The sequence below is a fragment of the Puma concolor genome, chromosome D3 (assembly GCF_028749965.1).
Source record: "Puma concolor isolate L17-30 chromosome D3, mPumCon1.1.hap2, whole genome shotgun sequence".
Classification (NCBI taxonomy): domain Eukaryota; kingdom Metazoa; phylum Chordata; class Mammalia; order Carnivora; family Felidae; genus Puma; species Puma concolor.
This window is the reverse complement of record NC_141678.1, coordinates 7,335,379-7,350,126: the sequence shown is the minus strand read 5'-3', so window position 1 is coordinate 7,350,126 and position 14,748 is coordinate 7,335,379. Positions and strand designations below refer to the sequence as shown.

At 42.9% G+C, this 14,748-nt stretch overlaps 1 protein-coding gene across 17 annotated transcripts in view; it reads right to left on the bottom strand.

Annotated features, from left to right (window-relative positions):
- Positions 1-14,748, bottom strand: part of CLIP1 (CAP-Gly domain containing linker protein 1) — a 126,749-nt gene that overhangs the window by 56,749 nt on the left and 55,252 nt on the right. For 12 of the 17 annotated variants that reach the window (XR_015242194.1, XM_086681577.1, XM_086681576.1 and 9 more), the window contains 6 exons: positions 10,277-10,401; positions 9,124-9,346; positions 4,682-4,879; positions 3,961-4,064; positions 1,398-1,458; positions 88-120 (listed from right to left, as the gene is read on the bottom strand). Coding sequence is in view for 16 of the 17 variants with exons in the window: in XM_086681577.1 (XP_086537703.1) it covers positions 88-120; positions 1,398-1,458; positions 3,961-4,064; positions 4,682-4,879; positions 9,124-9,346; positions 10,277-10,401 (744 nt within the window). In the remaining variant the exon portion in view is untranslated. The remainder of the gene's footprint in view (positions 1-87; positions 121-1,397; positions 1,459-3,960; positions 4,065-4,681; positions 4,880-9,123; positions 9,347-10,276; positions 10,402-14,748) is intronic. The other 5 variants (XM_086681582.1, XM_086681584.1, XM_086681590.1 and 2 more) reach the window with 1 other exon arrangement.

Genomic DNA, 14,748 nt, shown 5'->3' with positions numbered 1-14,748 from the left:
AGTATTTGAGTATATCAATAAGCATTTTAATCTGTCATCAATCTGTGTTAACAAGGGAAATCTCCACACAGTTAAGTGCCCTCTTACATTCTCAGGATCTTCAGAAATCTGGCTCTTTTGCTATCAGTAAAAAAATAAAAAAATTAAGCAACAACAAAAGGAGAGACTCCACTGAAGTTTCCATACGTGTTAGGGTTTCAATATAACTCTGATTAATTTCAAGTGAGTTTATCAGACAGACTATACTAACTCAGTGCTGATGGAAAGGTTTTAACTTGCACCTCCCCAACAAACCCTGGGCTGTGTTCCCCATGAATAAGATGATGATATGAGACTTTGGGGTGTTTTTAAATGGATGGAAACAACACGAAAGTCAACTAAAGGAATGTGACTATATATGAAATGAGTAAAGAAGGTGACTATTGAATTATTAATAATCCATTAAATTCTGGGCCTACAACTCAGAAAATGTTTTCCTTGCTCTCTGTTGTCAACTGTAAAGACAACTGCCAAAGAAATCAGTTCCTATTTGGAAGGGCCCCTGAAACGTAAGCATGGTGTGGCCATCAACAGACTCTTAACTTGTAATGTATATTCTTAACAAAATGTAATGTATACCCTTAATAAAAATGTATATTCTGAGAACTGCACAGGCAAGTGCAATTTTTACTAAAATATTAATTCAATACCAGAAATCTGCAGAATTTGAAAAATTTAATAATTTGTATCTGTCATATATCTAGCAGTGGTTTTTAAAGAGCATCAAAATCATTTAGTTCTGGCATCTAATTAAAAAAAACTGATATGAATAATTGTTAAAAGACGAGAAACTTGATGCTAAAGGAAATCTCTGCGAATTAAAATATGCCATGGAAGTCAAAGAGGCTGAAATACAATTTGATCTTGTTTTATCCTCTTGTAATTATTTCACAAAAACAACTAAAACATGCATTTATTCCTTTTACAGGGTTATGAAAAATTTATTCTGCCCAGTTGAAAAGCAAAGCTGAGATAAAGCAAAAAACTTGTTTTGCTCTATTATGATGAGGTTAAACATGCTTTTTAAAATGCCATTTCTGACCGTGAGAGGAATATCTAGAATCTCACTTGGACACACTGCCAGATTTATGACTTGATAAACTCCAATTCAAGATTTTGGATTTTGAAGCACGAGGAAAGAGTAGTAAAAATCTGACTGGGCCACTGGAGTTGGGACAGCACCATCACAGGACCAGGACGGGTGCTGGCACCTGAGCCGTAAGCTAGGCCCATAGCCCAGCCGGCCAGAGCCCCGGGCTCCTTCCCTTCCCTCTGCCGCCTGTCCCGGCAGGATCATCCCATCCGTACTTGTCAATACTGGTACCCAGAAGAGCTGTAGAGAGCTGGAGGGCTTTTACCTCAAGATCGCCTTTTGTGATGGATTCTTCCTCAACTCGGAACTGAAGGTCCTCAACCTTCCTGTGGAACAAAATCAAAACAAAGCACTTCAGGTAACCAAGGAATATATTTGCCTTACCAAAACAATCTATAATCAATACCCTGGTGAATGTAACAGATGATAGTGGAAGAAAAGAAAATACATTTTTAGGCACCTCGTTTATAAATCTAACAGCTCTTTGCTATTTAGGAAACTTCAAAGTTTTAGCCAGATACTGATTCCAGGAGACATGAGTTAAGAGTTGAGAAAAATCCACTGGTTTTCTTCTGTCACAACCACCAGAATGAACCTAATCAAGACAAGATCAGCCTAAAGGGAAAAGGTCGGATTACCACAGGAATAGGTTTGAGATTCCAAGTCTGTAATTTCTACTTTACAGTAACAGAACACAGGGAAAAGTGGCATAGAAAACAAATCTCTCTTGGGGCTCCTGGGTCGTTAAGCACCTGACTTTGGCTTAGGTCATGATCTCACAGTCCGTGAGCCCTGCTTTGGGTGAGCATGAGCCCCAGCCCTCACTTTGGGCGAGCACCAGCCCCACTTCAGGTGAACGCGAGCCCCACTTTGGATAAAACATGAGTCCCAAGCGAACCCCACTTCTCTCTCTCTCCCTAACCCTGTGGGATTCTATCTGCCCCTCGCTCACTTGCACCCTCTCTTTCAGAAAAAAAAAGAAAACAAATCTATCTTTATACCACCCTACATCTGATATTTTATGGTGAGGTTAGCAGGCTACCCACACAGAAAGCCCCAGGACAATACCAGTACCTGTTCTAAGACTGGGAGAATGAGATTATCAACAATTTGAGTCACATCCCCCCTCCCCCCACCCATTTTAAAATCTCTAATTTGGGTGTGGGTCTCAACCAATGCTATCACCAAGTCAAGCTGAAGATTGACAAAATCCAGGTAACATCCATATTACAAATCTTCACAAAAGTGAGTGTAAGGAAGAAAAGGGGACAAAGTTCATAACCTATGTGCAAAAACCAAAACTGTCAAACTCACTAGCCTTTCTGGCAAAATTAAGAATAAAAACATCAGGGCGCCTAGGTGGCTCAGTCAGTTAAGCATCCGACCCTTCATTTTGGCTCAGGTCACGATTTCATGGTTTGTGAGTTCAAGCCCCATGTCGGGTTCTGCGCTAACAGTACAGAGCCTGCTTAGGATGCCCTCTCTCTCTCTCTCTCTGCTCTGCCCCTGCTCACATATGCACTCTCCTTCTCAAATAAACATTAAAAAAAAATTTTTTTTAAATAAAAATTCTACTCTTAAATCAGAAATATAATTGTAAATAATTTATACCCCTCAATCTCACTGGAAGTGTGGGAGGACATTTGTCCTGCCCAGCAGTCAGCAGATCAAGAGCTGGTTTAAGAACCAAAGCAAATGGTACTGTTGCCTTGGTATTCAGAAGGGCCTAGAAAGGCCTATTACTATATCTCATTTATTCATAGCCATTTTTAGGATGTGAAGAAAATTTCCTACATATAGCACTTCTCCTTCTAGTAAGAAGATAATTTCCTTGATAAGAGACTCTATTATACCTCCACTGTATCCCGTACCTCAGTGGTACCTCTCACGGTCCTAAACATACAGACCAGATGGCTACTGAATTAAGTTGCTACCATCAGAAATGACAAGATGGCGGCATTAAATGCAAGACAGGACAAACGTCCTGTTGTCCAGAAATGTTCCAATGGTTTCCATGCAGACACCTTGTTCAGAGACTGTGTTAGTTCACAGCCTCAAGAAACCTCTGAGAACCAAACTTGCTCTGTCTCACACCATTTAGCACCTGATTCCATCCTGACCTGGATAATCCTCTAATTGCTTCACATGAAAGTTCTGTTTTCCTAACAAGGTACTGAGTTTCTCAAGGACAGGGCCCTCGTATCACTTACCAGACGGAAGAGTTTTATTTAGATACACAGGTGTTTCATAAATACTTGGTCACTTTGGGGACGCCTGGGTGGCTCAGTCGGTTGACAGTCTGACTTCAGCTCAGGTTATGATCTTGTTCGTGGGTTCAACACCCGCATTGCGCTCACCGTTGTCAGTGTGGAGCCCACTTCAGATCCTCTATCCCCACCTCTCTCTACCCCTCCCCCATTCATGCTCGCTCACACGCTCTCTCTCTCAAAAATAAACAAACGTTTAAAATACATACATACTAGGTAACATGGACCCAAAATGTCTTCTCACCAAAAACGGTTCCAGGTGGAAGCAGGGTTTGAATCGACTTCACGACACTAAGGCCAACCTCAAGAGGATGTTTGGCACACAGCAGGTGCTCAATAAGCAGCTGTTAAATTTAGCAGGCCATGTCTAGATAATTCCAAACTTCTCAAAAAAAAGTCAAATCAAAGCAAACCCTCCCGGCACAAGATGAAGAGTTGACTTTCTACCGAACACACAGTCACTCCTTTGGTTCTAGGGCTTGACACCTTAATAAGAATGTTTTCCTAAGGTCATTTAGAAGGAAAAGGCCACACTTGCAGTAAGGAACAGTTTGAGGTCACCTTTTCTCCTCTTCAAGTTGGTTGAGAAGCTCCACCTTCTCCCTGTCAGCAGCCTCCACCATCGTTCGCAGCTGGTCCATCTTGGCCTCCAATTCCAGGACATGCTGAGAAAGACAAGGGTGTCAGTGAGTGGCCTCCCTCGGACCCAGACACAGGCCCAGGGATGCCTCCAAAGAGCTACAGCTAAGTGGTACCATTGTGGGCGGGTATGACTCTAAAACCTTTTCACAGTGAAATGCTTTCTATAATCTTTAATAGGTTACTTCTCGGCCGCATTCCTGGAAGCTAGATGATGAAAAACCACACCATTAAAGCAAAAGAGGGCAATGGTACAACAACGCTCATCTTTTTTACGGCTGAAACGCATACAGAAGGTCATCTACAAAACAGGAGTTGCAATCGTTGGTAAGGTCCCAGTAAACAAGTTCCCCTGACACAGGCCAAGAGGCCTGGATGTAAAGACCGAAGGACTACGGTAGACTCAAGAAGAACAAAACTGCATCTTTATGACGATACAAAGTGGTACCCCAGGTCACAGCTTCAAACAAGCCCAGCAAAGATATTTCTACTCATTTCCAGTGCTCCCAAGACTAGCTCCCTGGCTCCAAGCACGAGGTACGCTGCTCAGCCTCCTCCCTCAACTTAGAAAGCTCCACCATCTCCACAAGATCAGCTTAGAACCCATCACCATCTCCGAAACAAGGTCAGCACCAGACTTCACCTGGTCGTGTCCGTCCCGGGCCAGAGCTAGCTCCTGCTCTATTTCCCCCACGTGGCTCGTGGCCTTGGCCACCTCCGCCCTCTCTAGATCCCGTTCAGCCAGCAGCTGCTCAATGTGCTGCTGCTTCTCCTTCAGGGCCTCCTGGAGGGCAGTGGTGCCGGAGATCTTCCTGGCGTAACGGGAGGAGGTTTCAGTCAACTGCAAAGGAAAGTTAAAGAAGTGAAGGGCGATGATGCTATCGGGGATGCAAGGAGGGCACGAGGCATGCATGGCAGGCGTCTCCTCAGCAAAGCGAAGGTGCTGCCCCTGCTCCCAAGCTTGCCAATTATTAGGAAAAGCTTTTCATCAAGGAAGCAAGACAGCGTGCGCCTCCTGATTGTAAATTTCACAAACAACACATCAATGTGAGAAGTCATGGAACAATCAGAAAGATGTTTAGAAGGAGAATAAGTGGCTCACATCAAATGTACCCTGAGCTCAGCTGACAGGGCCTTGTAGGAATCTAGAAAAATTCCACAAACCCATTTAACAAGCTTCTGTTACCACCTGAGCTTCATTAGTAGTTTTCTTCTTCTTGTGACGTTTTGGTCAGTCTTTTGCTCCTCAGACTTGAGGTCGAGACTTTCCAACTTTCTCTAACTACCATTAAGTAACCAAGAGGTCACCCTTGGAGCCAAAAACCGTCCTCTTATTGATTAAACAGTTGGATTTTGTCAGGATTTTCTTCATCTTTCTTTCAAAATGAAAGGCACAGATAAAAAAGAATGAAATCTTGCCATCTGCAACAATGTGGATGGATCTAGAGAGTATAATGCTAAGAGAAATAAGTCAGAGAAAGACAAATACCATATGATTTCACTCATATGTGGAATTTAAGAAACAAAACAAACAAGCAAAGGGAAGAAAAAGAGAGAGACAAACCAAGAAACAGACTCTTAAGAGAACAAACTGATGGTTACCAGGGGGGAGGGGGGAATGGGGGAAATAGGTGATGTGATGGGGATTAAGGAGGGCACTTGTGATGAGCACCAGGTGTTGGATGGAAGTGTTGAATCACTAAATTGTATACTTGAAATTAATTTAATTTTTAATTAAATTTAATTTATTAATTTAAATAAAAACTTTTTTAAACAAATGAAAGGCACAGTAGATCTCACCCAGGAATCCAGAACTTGAAGACCTGAATCCCAATCACCAGAGGGATTTATGAATATCAGACGAAGAGGAAAACTCTATCTGCCTTAAAAAGTGCATGTGTATGGGGTGAGTGTGCATGTGTGTGGGCAAGTCCACGCGTAAGAGAAAGGGAGACAGAGGACATGCAGAGGGAGGAAAAAGAGGGAAAGAGAATCTGTGGAGAAAGAGGAGGAGGGTATGGGAGGAGCGGTAAGGGGATTGGAGAGGGAAGGGGAGGAGACAGAAAATAAGGCAGAGCAGAAACGCGGTGGGGGGAGGGGTGGAGAAAGAAAGCCGCCCGGGGCCTCTGTTACTCTGTGCTGTTCCTCCACACTGAGGCTAATCGTTCAGATAAAAACACTGAGAAAACAACCTCCCATTATGGCAAGGGATAATGTGTGCAAGTTGAACAGCATTCTTCCAAGTGAGGCTCCAGGGGCTGGGAGGGAGTTCAGGAAAGGCCTCATCCCTTGGCAAGCATTTGTCCAAGGCCGTGGACTTAGAGATCAGATCCCTGGATCTGGATCAAGTCAGCCCTGACTTCATCTCCTGCAATCAAAGCCTTGTTTGCCACTCGAATGCTCTTCATGCGTCTATCTGAGCCCTCGTCCGGGAAGCAGACAGAGTGAGGATCTGTCATTAATAGTTAGATAGTTTGGGGCTTGACTGGATTCCTTTACTCTTAGAGTTTCTATTTCTGCTTATTTCTATTTTGTGAAATTTCTTGAATTACATAAACATACTGGGGCAGGGGGGAGTGTTCTTTTAACCATCTGACCTTGACTTTCCAATTTCATTATATGGTTAAAATTATACTTTCTCGGTACTAACTTTTCTTCCTGGATAAAGTAGATCTGAGGTTCCCTGCACAGAGATAACCCAGGGTGCTGCAGCCAAGTCACTGGGCACTGTGGAAGATTTTCAAATTTCAAGGGAAACACGGCACCACCGGTTGGACACCGTGCCAACTACCAGCTTGGGGCAGTGGAGTTTGAGGCAACTGGACTATATTCCTTTCAATAACGTTGTGCCTTCCCAAAGCTAGGCCTTGGTTGCTGCCATGACAAAAAGCCAATACTGTGCAAATCAGTGACACAATCAATGTGTCAGAGGAAACGAAGGTGGCAGTTTTCAGTAAGACTCCAAGGTTTGACAAGCATGTACAGTGCCCAACAGGACCATACAACCTAACACTAAGCTTGATTATTTACGAATTCACTAAAAATCCTTTTTTCTCGGGGCGCCTGGGTGGCTTGGTCGGTTAAGCGTTGGACTTCGGCTCAGGTCATGATCTCACAGTCCGTGAGTTCAAGCCCTGCGTCGGGCTCTGTGCTGACAGCTCAGAGCCTGGAGCCTGTTTCAGATTCTGTGTCTCCCTCTCTCTCTGCCCCTCCCCTGTTCATGCTCTGTCTCTGTCTCAAAAATAAATAAACGTTAAAAAAAAAAAAATTTTTTTTTTAAATCCTTTTTTCTCTCAATTAATGTGTATCATTCTTTTTGAACAACTACTAACTTGCTAGAACATAAATATTAACTTGTTTGTCCTTAGCTGCTTCATAAACAGAATTGCTATTTCTTTCCGCCCGGGGGCCCTATGAAAAAATAACTCTTAAGGGGCTGGGAAATCAGAGCATTTGGGCACCTCTGTGCTCAGTACTTCGGAGGATTCTACATCCAAGAATCATTAGACCTTTCCATACATATGCATGGGATTATTCTGGGGAGATAGATTTCTAGGAAGTCACTTTTTCTGTATTTTTGGCATATTCTTTTATGGTGATTTTTGGTTTAGAAACTACAGCCACCCTCAATAAAGATATACAAAAACAAGCTGTTTTACAAGACAAGAAGACTCCTTTCTCTCTTGTCACTCTTCTTCACTGAGTGAGGTGAACTAAGAACGATCAGGACTGGTCTGAAAAGAGGAGAGGTTGGGAGGGAGCAGGGAGAGCTCGGTTGTCTTCCAAAGAAATGGACACTTACAATTACAACATAATAAAAGTGACTCAAGAAAGAATTCCTAATCCAGAGAAGACACCTGCATGGACTTGTTCCTGGATTAACAAAGTAGACTAGATGTCCATGTGAGTTTGCTGAACGATGCTCTGTCCAAAGAGGGGTGGCTTCACCTCTATGTCATTGTTCTTATCAAGCTTTTCTTGTAAAAGTCCATTTGTAATTTTTCTCTTGAAGATGTAGACTTTCTTTTCATATGTGAAATGAAATAGTCCAAGCAGGTATTTATTTTACCTGAATTTAAGAGAAAGTCCAGCTGGCTGGCAGAGGAGCACTCCTCCCCCACCCCGCACTAGAAGGAAAGAATCCTCCCCCGTTCTCTTCCCAAGGACTGTGGACCGTGGAAGAGAAGGCAAAACGAGACCGCAGGCCAGCAGCCTTACTTCCGATCACACCATTTAACATCCTCCCTTCTGTCTGTAGTTTACGGTCATTAACACAGAGATCCAGAATTCAGTCTGCAGTGCAGTCTTATGCTGCCATTACAAATCTAAACAGTGTTTGCCTCACTTCAAGTAAATAAATTTACTGGCAGGAGACAAGACAAGAAGTCATTGTTCTGACCCTAATAAAACACTGTATTAACAAACAGAATGAGCCACCACTGCCTATTTTAATTCTCATCATTCTATTTTTACTGACCTAATGGGAAAAAGGTGGAGAGAGGAAGCGGAAGGGAGAGGAAGAGATGGAGAGAGGAGACACAGCGTGGCACTTCCTAGCATCCTTGCAAGTTCTGCTTGTTCTGCCGTGTGTCCTCTGGCGCAAGACAGGAACATCCCACACACTAACCGCTCTCGGTGGGTTAGACTGTATTAACACGCTACCTAAATTCTAAGAACACGCCTTTTCTCAGAATACTTTAGTTCCTTCAAATTGTTTCAAGTCAGAGAGACCTAAGTTGTTGAGGAAAACGATCCCTCCCTTTTTCCTGTCATTCTTGTGCCCAAAATAATTTCAGAGAAAATCACCCCATATGTTAGACTCAACAGTAGTTACTACAGACTCACCAAGAACTTGATACATCTTAGAGCCTCAAGAACCTGGAAGCAGAGTTCAAAACCCTATTTCAAAATCTGTCTTCCTGCTAAAGCTTTGTTTTATGACATCTGGAACGGACCTCCAACAAGCTACAACTAACACTCAGTACAAGGCAAGTTAATAGCTCCTAAAGCAAAGCAGGTCCACCAGCAGCAGGCATTTATTGTGCCTGGAAGGGAGAGGCATGCAGTGAGGACGGGGAGGCTTACTAATCCAGTACGGCTGGGTTTGCTGCTCACGGAGGAGGCCACTGAGCTCATGGAGCTGAGAGACGAGGCAGAAGGGCTGCGCTTCAGGCTGGCGGGCGTGGTCGCCATCACTCGCCTCACGGCGGCAGCCTTGGCTTTGGCCGGTGTCGTGGAAGGGAAACCAATCTTGGTTACTTTGTGGACAGGAGCAAACAGGCCATATTTGGGTTGGCACTGAAAATACCTTTAGAGAATAATAATAAAAGCAGTGACCAAAAAGACTTAATTACAAGAAATAACAACTATAAGCAAAAGCATAGTTTTCTGGTTATAACTCATGACTGGTTTGCTGTGAATTCTACCAGAAAGCTGGGGTGATCAACCAGCATGTAGCATTCGCATGTATGTAGGCTGATAACCTCCAGGATGTTTTAGAAAACACACTAAAAAATAACAACATGATACACAGAGACAGAATTACTGATCTGTTACTAAAGATCTACTAAAGTACAAGGGAATAAATAGATCTACTATCTGATAAACCTGTAACAGAGGGGTTCAAACTATGATGTGTCAATCTAGGTTCATTAGTTGTAACAAACGTACTATCGGGTGGCAGGATGTTGATAGCTGGGGAGGCTGTGCATGTTGGGAGCAGGGGACATATGGGAACTCTGTACCTTCCTCTCAATTTTGCTATGAAACTAAAACTACTCTAAAAAAAATAAATAAATTGAATGCTTGTTCAGAATTTACTCAGATGCATTATATATTACTAAAAGAAACAGTTAAAAGAATGTCTCCAATTCTGGTGGGGGGAAAAAAATCAGTAAGTGAGCCTTAAGAAATAAAAGTGCAGGGGCGCCTGGGTGGCGCAGTCGGTTAAGCGTCCGACTTCAGCCAGGTCATGATCTCGCGGTCCGTGAGTTCGAGCCCCGCGTCGGGCTCTGGGCTGATGGCTCAGAGCCTGGAGCCTGTTTCCGATTCTGTGTCTCCCTCTCTCTCTGCCCCTCCCCCGTTCATGCTCTGTCTCTCTCTGTCCCAAAAATAAATAAAAACGTTGAAAAAAAAAATTAAAAAAAAAAAAAAAAGAAATAAAAGTGCAGCTCTTGGTGAGATCTGCTTGAGCGTTTATATGTGCAAGAGGGAGGCAAGATTCCAACTCCAAACAAACCTGGTTCCAGCAACAGCCCCATCGTTCTTCCCAAGAGGCTCATCCAACTCCACACCACACCATTCCCCCTTGGCAAAGTCTGTCTCCCCAAGAAACCGGACTACGCCAGCCTTGGTGCCACCAACCTGGAAAAAGAGAATGTAAAAATAAAGAGGTGAACAGAATTGTATAGCTTAATCCTTTGCAGCTGCAACTGACAATTAAGTACAGAACTCTCCACCATTACCCTTGACGGCTTCTTCTCTTTGCCTTCTCTTCAGCTTTTAAAGAGCTTTCTCCAAACACTGGTAAAGTTTACCTGAATGATTTATATGACGAGAGTGATCTGATATGTCCCAGTAATGAAATAGCCTAAATAATATATAGTCATTGGGCTCTCCACCAAATTAATTTGTCCCTTCATTAAAAATACTTTATTATTCCAGAGGGATTTTCCAGCTTCAAAATAAGTATTTGGGAGGAACCTGGGTGGCTGAGTTCATTGAGCAACTGACTTCGACTCAGGTCATGATATCACGGTTCGTGGGTTTGAGCCCCACAACAGGATCTCTGCTGTCAGCACAGAGCCCGTTTTGGATCTGTCCCCCTCTGTCTGCCCCTCCCCCACTCGCACGGTCTCGAAAATAAACATTAAAAAAATAAGCATTTGCTACAAAAATAAAATTGGCACATCATTAAGGGAAAACAAAATTCATCTATACTCCTACACTGTGACAGTTGCTGTGTCTGTATTCTCATACTTCCTTTACATCTTTATCCACAGAAAACAAGACACATCCATATTAAGGACAGATACACATCTACACACATTTGCTTTTGGCCTAAGGATATGCTGCATGAAAATGTGAATTCTTTAAAACAATTTAACTCTACAGATATTTTCCACTGTGAGGCTGTTTCCTCATGACTATTAAGATTACCATTCTTCACATTTTATTTGACATGAACTGCTCAGAGCTGTCAGTCTTCTTTAATGTGTAACTCTGTCCCAGCCGTTTGATGTACTATGCGAACATTATTTCCAAAATTACCAACCACCATTTATGAATTATCCCTTCCTTTTCCATTACTTTTCTACTTCAAATACTCATTTTGCCACAATCTCTCATGGGCACACAAGAACGCACTGATGCGCGTGAGTCTTTCTACAGCTTTGAAAGTTCAGGATTTGTGCTGCTGCCACAGCATCACAATTACTGCTGCTTTATAATCTGTGTCACATCTGCTAGCGCTGTTTTCCCTTGCTACTCTTCAGATTGACTTTCCTTTTTTTAATTTTCTTACTTTGTTCTAGGCTTCCTTTATCTTAATTGCTTCTTTAGAAACTGCCTCTGTTACAAAGAGGAGTCACTGCAGGAACTTAAGAACATTACAAGAAAGAAAATAAATGTTTTGCCTGTATTCTCAACACCCCGAGACAGACCCTGCTATTCTGGTTCACTCCCCCCACCACACTGCAGCGGGCTAGGATCCCACAACACGGAGGTACCGCGATAGGCACTTTCCTCACTTTTTGTTTGAGCTGTTCACCTTTTTCCTATTGACTGGGAAAAAAAAAAAAAAACCTTTATACATAACAAACTTAAATTAATTCTCGAATAACCAATGCATTCTCACGGTTCCAAAAATTCTAAAAGAAATATGCATGGGAACGTCTGGGTGGCTCAGTGGGTTCAATGTCCGACTTCAGCTTGGGTCATGATCTCACAGCTCGTGAGCTTGAGCCCTGCATCGAACTTTTTTTTTTTCTTTTTTAGAGCAGTTTTATAAGTGAAGAGCCTACTTTGGATTCTCCATCACCCTCACTCTCTACCCCTCCCCCGCTCACACTCTCTCTCTCTCTCTCTCTCTCTCTCTCTCAAAAATAAACATTAAAAATACGCATGGAGGGAAGAGTCTCCCTTACTGAACTCTTGTCCACACCTGCCCCACTCCTACTACGTGGGAAGCATGGTTACTGATTAGCAATGCCTCCTTCCTCCTGGCATTTATACTTGCAGATGAAAGCAAATGTTAACGTATGTTCTTTTTCCTCCCTTTTATTTTTACACAAAAGCTAGCATTCTACATGCCCTGTGCTGCACCATGCAGAATACAGAGAACTTCCTTCTGTTTGCAGTTGCGGTCATTCTACTGTGTGGATGTGTTCCAGTTTATTCAATCAGCCTCTACTGATAGTTAAGTAGGTTTAGTTAATTTAATACATTTAAAAATAAATAATTTTGACTAATTCTAAAACAAGTTATATTAACTTGGGACAGTAATTTATTACCGATCTTAAAAAGGAACCAGCTTTAGGGCGCCTGGGTGGCTCAGTCAGTTAAGCGTCAGACTTCGGCTCGGGTCATGATCTCATGGTTTGTGGGTTAGAGCCCCGCTTCGGGCTCTGTGCTGACAGTTCAGAGCCTGGAGCCTGCTTTGGATTCTGTGTCTCCTTCTCTCTCTGCCCCTCCCCAACATGTGCTCTGTCTCTCTATGTCTCTCAATAAATAAATGTAAAAAAAATAAATAAATAAAATTTAAAAAGGAACCAGCTTTTAGGGTTTTTTCTTTTCTTTCTTGATGTTCTCTGTTTTCTTGAATTCACATTTTATCTTTACTATTTCCTTTTTCCTACTTCCTTTTTGTTTATTGTTCTTTCCTTCCTAGTTTCTTTTTTTTAGTGTTATTTTTATTTACTTTTATTATTTTTCTAATGTATATTTTTGAAAGAGAGAGAGACAGAGTGTGAACAGGTGAGGGGCAGAGAGAGAGGGAGACACAGAATCTGAAGCAGGCTCCAGGCTCTGAGCTGTCAGTACAGAGCCTGACAAGGAGCTCGAACCCACCAACTGTGAGATCATGACCTGAGCTAAAGTCAGATGTTTAACCGACTGAGCCACCCAGGTGCCCCTGTTATTTTTTTTAAGTAAGCTCTAGGCCCAACATGGGGCTTGAACTCACAACCCAGAGATCAAAAGTCACATGCTCTATGAACTGAGCCAGTCAGGCGCCCCGCCTTCCTAGTTTCTTAAGACCAATACTACATTTATTTTTTGTCTTGCTTTTTAATACTAAAGGCATTTGTTTCTAATTTTCTCTGCATATAGCTTTCTAGGAGTTTGGGATGGCAGATTTTTTTTTCAGCTTTAACCCTTTGTTGAAGATGGAAAAAACATTAAAGCCTCAAGCCTATGTAGTTTTTAAAGTTTATTTACTGAGAGAGAGCGAGCGAGCACGTGCAACGGGGGAAAGGGCAGAGAGAGACAGAGACTTCCAAGCAGGCTTTGTGCTGTCAGCCCAGAGCCCAATGTGGGGCTTGATCCCACAACTGTGAGATCATGACCTGAGCCAAAATCAAGAGTCAGATGCTCAACTGACTAAGCCACCCAGGTGCCCCTCGAGACTATGTACTTTTCCTCTGAAAGAAAAACTTTCAGAGACACTGAAACTGATTTAAGGAACTAAGGGAGACGGTTTAAGGCACTTCAGGCAGGAAGGGCATGTGAAGGGTGACAGAGGGCAGGCAGCGCCAGGACATTACAGAAGCATCCTGGTGTCATGACAGGTATCAACGAGGCAAGACAGAGATGGAGAAAACTCCACGCAGGAGCCCTGTTGTATCTGGCCCTGCAACCCACAATGCCCAGCACAGCACAGAGGACCTTCAGAAAAACATTTGCAGAATAAATGGAAGGTGACCGTCTCCACTGGAGCCTACACAGAAAAGGCCACTTTTCCACATAAACTGACCAAAGGAAAAAGATCTCCTGTGGCTGAGGTTGAATGTGACATCTCAGAAGTGAGTAAAGAAAGAAATATGCTGACACACGGCAAGGGCTCTGAAGTTGGACAGATTCAAATGCCAGCTCTATTAACTGGTCAGGTTGCTTAATTTCTAAATCTCAGTTTCCTCATAAGTAAAATGGTAATGACTTTAGGGCTGTTGTGAGGGTCAAGTAAACCAACTCACATAAAATTGCTCAGAGCGGTGTCTGACCGTGTAAGGCTCCAAAAGATGCTAACAGCGAGTCTCTGCCCGTGCGAACCAGAATACTAGTTCTCCATCTGGCACAATGACTTTATGATACTCTTACTGGTATTCGTGGAACCTACAAATAGTCACCTACATAAAGCTGACCTCAGTGTTCTCCACCCTCTTAGATCACATCACTCCGAGCTGCCATCTACCCAGCATCACATGAACAGGACACAGGTCATGAAAGATGATACAATCTCATCAGATAATCTGTTGAATTCTTTGGGGGTGAGTCTAAGTTTACTGTCATGACAATCATTTTTCTAAGAGGCGTCAAGCAGGCTGTGGTCAGTAAATAACCCAAGCAAACCACAGGCTTCATTTGGAAGATTAAAAAAAAAAAAAAAAAAAAAGCCACAGGGGTGCCTAGGTGACTCAATCCGTTAAGTGTCTAACTTCAGCTCAGGTCATGATCTCGCCATTCGTGAGTTTGAGCCCCACGTCGGGCTCTGTG